This window comes from Sphaeroforma arctica (assembly GCF_001186125.1).
Source record: "Sphaeroforma arctica JP610 unplaced genomic scaffold supercont1.1585, whole genome shotgun sequence".
Taxonomy (NCBI): domain Eukaryota; class Ichthyosporea; order Ichthyophonida; genus Sphaeroforma; species Sphaeroforma arctica.
This window is the reverse complement of record NW_014038973.1, coordinates 1-4,218: the sequence shown is the minus strand read 5'-3', so window position 1 is coordinate 4,218 and position 4,218 is coordinate 1. Positions and strand designations below refer to the sequence as shown.

Below are 4,218 nucleotides of genomic sequence, written 5' to 3'. Positions count from 1 at the left end.
TATATATATATATATATATATATATATATATATATATATATATATATATATATATATATATATATATATATATATTATATATATATATATATATATATATACATATATATATATACATATATGTATATGTATTTTGTATATACGTACCAACACGTATTCAACATCCCTCAGCCAAAAGAAGTGTACACTTTCGGTTGATAATCAATGCGATGGGTTTCAAGAAAAGAAAAACTTAAATGAAGACTTCTATTAGACTCGGAAAGCAGCTTAATTCGAGACAAGGACAACAGTTCAGACTCATACAAAGGATCCGGTCTTAAAAGTTACCCTTTCCCTTTCACTAGAACGAACGTGACCATTGTTAAGAACTAAGAAATACAATGAATTCTCTGTATATAACACAACCGCACACATATAACAGTATAATGAAATTTAATATAATATAATGTAATATATAATATAGTATAATATAGTAAATATAATAAATATAATATAATATATAATGGAATATAATATAATATAATATAATATAGTATAACATAATATTATATAATATAATATAATATGATATAATATAATTTAATATAATATAAAATGATAAAATATAATATAATATAATATATTAAAATATAATATAATAAAATTAATATAATATAATATAATATAATATAATGTAATATAATATAAAATAATACAATAAATATAATATAATATATAATGGAATATAATATAATATAATATAATATAGTATAACATAATATTACATAATATAATATGATATAGTATAATTTAAGATATTATAATATAATATAATATATAATAATAAAATTAATATAATATAATGTAATATAATATAATTTAATATTATATATTATAATATAATATAATATAATATATAATGAAATATAATAAAATATAATATAATATAATATAAATATTATAAAATATAAAATATCATAACATAATATATTATAATATAATATAACATAACATAATATAATATAATATAATACAATACAATATAATACAATATAATATAATATAATATAGTATAAACAATATAATATAATATAATACAATATAATATAATGTAATATAATATAATATGATGTAATAAAAATACACTATAATATAGTATAATACACTATAATATAATAAAATACACTAAAATAATTCAAATACAAGACATCATAATAAAACAAGAAGATACCTGATTCATCTCTCGGTGCATAAGGCTCTGTGCGGCTGAGGTGGTGCTGATAGTACTCGTCTGGCGGTCTAGTGCACTTGGGCGTGTCTGGTCACCTGTATTGTGATTTGGGTACAAAAGTAAATCTTTGTTAGTACACCAGTGTTTGCTTTAGGTTCGAGAGGTTTAGGGTATGAGATTTTTGGATTTAGAACGTTATATTTTTGAAACTTCACGACCACATATATCAGATCATACTATTTGGAGCGAGTATGTATTTTGATATTCCAATTCTTAACTATCTCACCCTCGACTTAACACTTTGGCTTACAAAACACCTTAGTTTCCATTCTAGCACCACCTCATTTAGAGATCTGTCACGACAACAGCACACCATCAACCACATCATAGTTATAGGCTTATCTACCCTGTGACCTACAAAACATCGTAGTCTGTCGCCATGGTAACAGTACACCTACCGGGCAGACCAAAGCTATTGGCTTTTGAATTTCCGGTACTTTTAAAATTGTCCGGCCCCGAGTTCACTTCGTCCGGGTCAAGTGGGGCATCATCCAATATTTCATTTAGGGCCGATGTTCTGATATTCAGGTTTCCTGAAATAATCTGGAATGGTATGTTTTAGGGTTAGGGTTTTATTACCCTAGATCGGGGCATGGGCCACGATCAAATACTACAGATGCAGAATACCATCGATTTTTTGTATAAACCCTAAACCCTAACACCATAAACCCCTAGCCCAAACCAGTATACACCACACCATATCCTATGCACAAGGCAATGGACACGCACGTTGTCTTGTACTCAGCAAGTGCATTATACACCACACCATATCCTATGCACAAGGCAATGAACACGCACGTTGTCTTGTACTCAGCAAGTACATTGCTGTAGATATACGTAGCAGGATTGAAATTCTCGTGTTTTACGATTCCCTTTTTGTTTACTTATGTTGGCCTGGTCGTCTAATAAATGCGAAAGTAGAAATACACCACAGCCTAAAGACAAAGTAATAAATAATAAATACACACGTTGTCTTACACACATCAAGCACATAGCTTTAGATATATGTTTCAAGTACATAGCTGTAGATATATGTGGCAGGGTTGAAGTTCTCATGTTTAACGTTTTGCAATTTTCCAATACCTTATCACCTCCCTACAATGTTTGTAATGTTATGTACAAACTATCTCACCCTACAGGCATTTGCTATATGTACCAACCTCAAAATTTCGTCCCAACCTCTACATAAACCAATACATAAACGCTTTATAACACACTCGGTAACCAAACAACAAACCGTAACGCACACAGTAACCAAACAACACACTATAACAAACACAGTAACATAACAACACACTATAACACACACAGTAACCAAACAACACACTATAACCCACACAGCAACCAAACAACACACTACAACATACACAGCAACCAAACAACACACTATAACACACACAGTAACCATACAACACACTAACACACACAGCAACCAAACAACACACTATAACCCACACAGCAACCAAACAACACACTACAACACACACAGTAACCAAACAACACACCTGCAGATATCGCGCACTCATCACAAAGTCATTGATCAAGGTACACGCCACGTCACTGGGCATGTACGCCCCGGCCTTCTCCTCCAACCGCAGACTCTCATGCCGCGCTATCTTGCTGATCTCACTGATGTAGTGCCGCACAGACGCACACAACACCATCACATACGTCTCCATACTCTGTGACCAGTGGGCCTTGTCTCCCATTTGGATGCCCTGCAGAAAGGTTAGTACCTCCGACAGTGACCAGAAGACGTCGGTGCAGGATGTGCTGTGTAGTTCGTCTTCGCTTGTGGGGTTGAAACTGTGTGTGTGGTGGGGGGGGTAGATGGTATTGTGGTGGGTATGGGCTGAGAGAGAGTGAGTGAGTGAGTGAGTGCGTTTGGGGGGAGGGATAGAGGATGGTATTGGGGTGGGTATGGGCTGACGTGAGTGAGTGAGTGCGTTTGGACTCTACTGCTGGCTGTAGTGGTTGGATGCAGTAGCATTGTACTGTTCGGTACATAGATAGGTACTGCAATATAGTGGTAGTAGCATTGGTGGTATATAAGCGAAATCCACTGAGGAGAACACTTCGGCGAGTGAGGAGATTGAACGACGCGTAGGAAATTGGATGTTATAGGGTTTTTGAATCGTTTGATCAGAAAGTGGTGGAGCTAAGCGGAATCATACTTTGGCCTTGTAGATAGAACATAGGGTTGACAAGAATTGATTTAGGAGTTTTAGAGTTCGATCTAGGGTTTAGGTTTTAGGGTTTAAAGTTTGCCCCCGGGGGGGGGTTACATTTGCTCGTTCGCACCGCTGAGGATAATCCAAAACTTGAATATCCTAAACCTAAAACCCTGCTGGGATTCACTGGGCGGATAACCCTACCTAAACCCCATCCCCACACATACTTATCATTGACAATCGCCTGCTGAACCCAGATATCCACCTCAACCTTGATCCAGTCCAAAAAACCGTCCACCACCCCCCTGAACAGGGACATGAACCGTGGGCTGAAACTCACCACCGGCATGGTACCATCCGGCCCACCCTCTGTCTGAATGGACACACACAGGTCATTGAACTTCCTCAGGTGCAGGAAGGCTTGTAAGGTGGGCTTAGTGTATGTCCTGCCCTGGTGGGTGGTTTCGGGTCTGACAACGAGCCGGTCCTGGCCAGGGACTCCAGGAGCTTCTACCGTAAACTGGGGTAATAACTCGGCCATCTGTGAACACAAGGGTGTGTAGTGGTGTGGAGTGATCAGGTTTAGGGTTTAGGGCATAAGGTTTAGGGTGTAGAAGGATACTGAGGGTTTAAGGATTCAAGGTTTAGATTTTATGGATTTGTAGGGTTTGACACCATACGAAAGGGGAAGGTTGGGGTATGATTCAGATACAAGCCTGTGAGCATGGAGCATCCTCACGAATATATGTGCTGTTCTTCATACCAACAAGTCTGCCA

General features: G+C 36.0%; 1 protein-coding gene across 1 annotated transcript in view; it reads right to left on the bottom strand.

The window, feature by feature from the left end:
• Positions 1-3,982, bottom strand: part of SARC_11237 (hypothetical protein) — a gene marked incomplete at its 5' end in the record, with an annotated part of 8,350 nt that extends 4,368 nt beyond the window's left edge. Inside the window, 4 exons of the mRNA XM_014294680.1 lie at positions 1,211-1,305; positions 1,669-1,813; positions 2,776-3,076; positions 3,669-3,982. Coding sequence (XP_014150155.1) covers positions 1,211-1,305; positions 1,669-1,813; positions 2,776-3,076; positions 3,669-3,982 — 855 coding nt within the window. The remainder of the gene's footprint in view (positions 1-1,210; positions 1,306-1,668; positions 1,814-2,775; positions 3,077-3,668) is intronic.
• Positions 3,983-4,218: the final 236 nt, after the last annotated feature.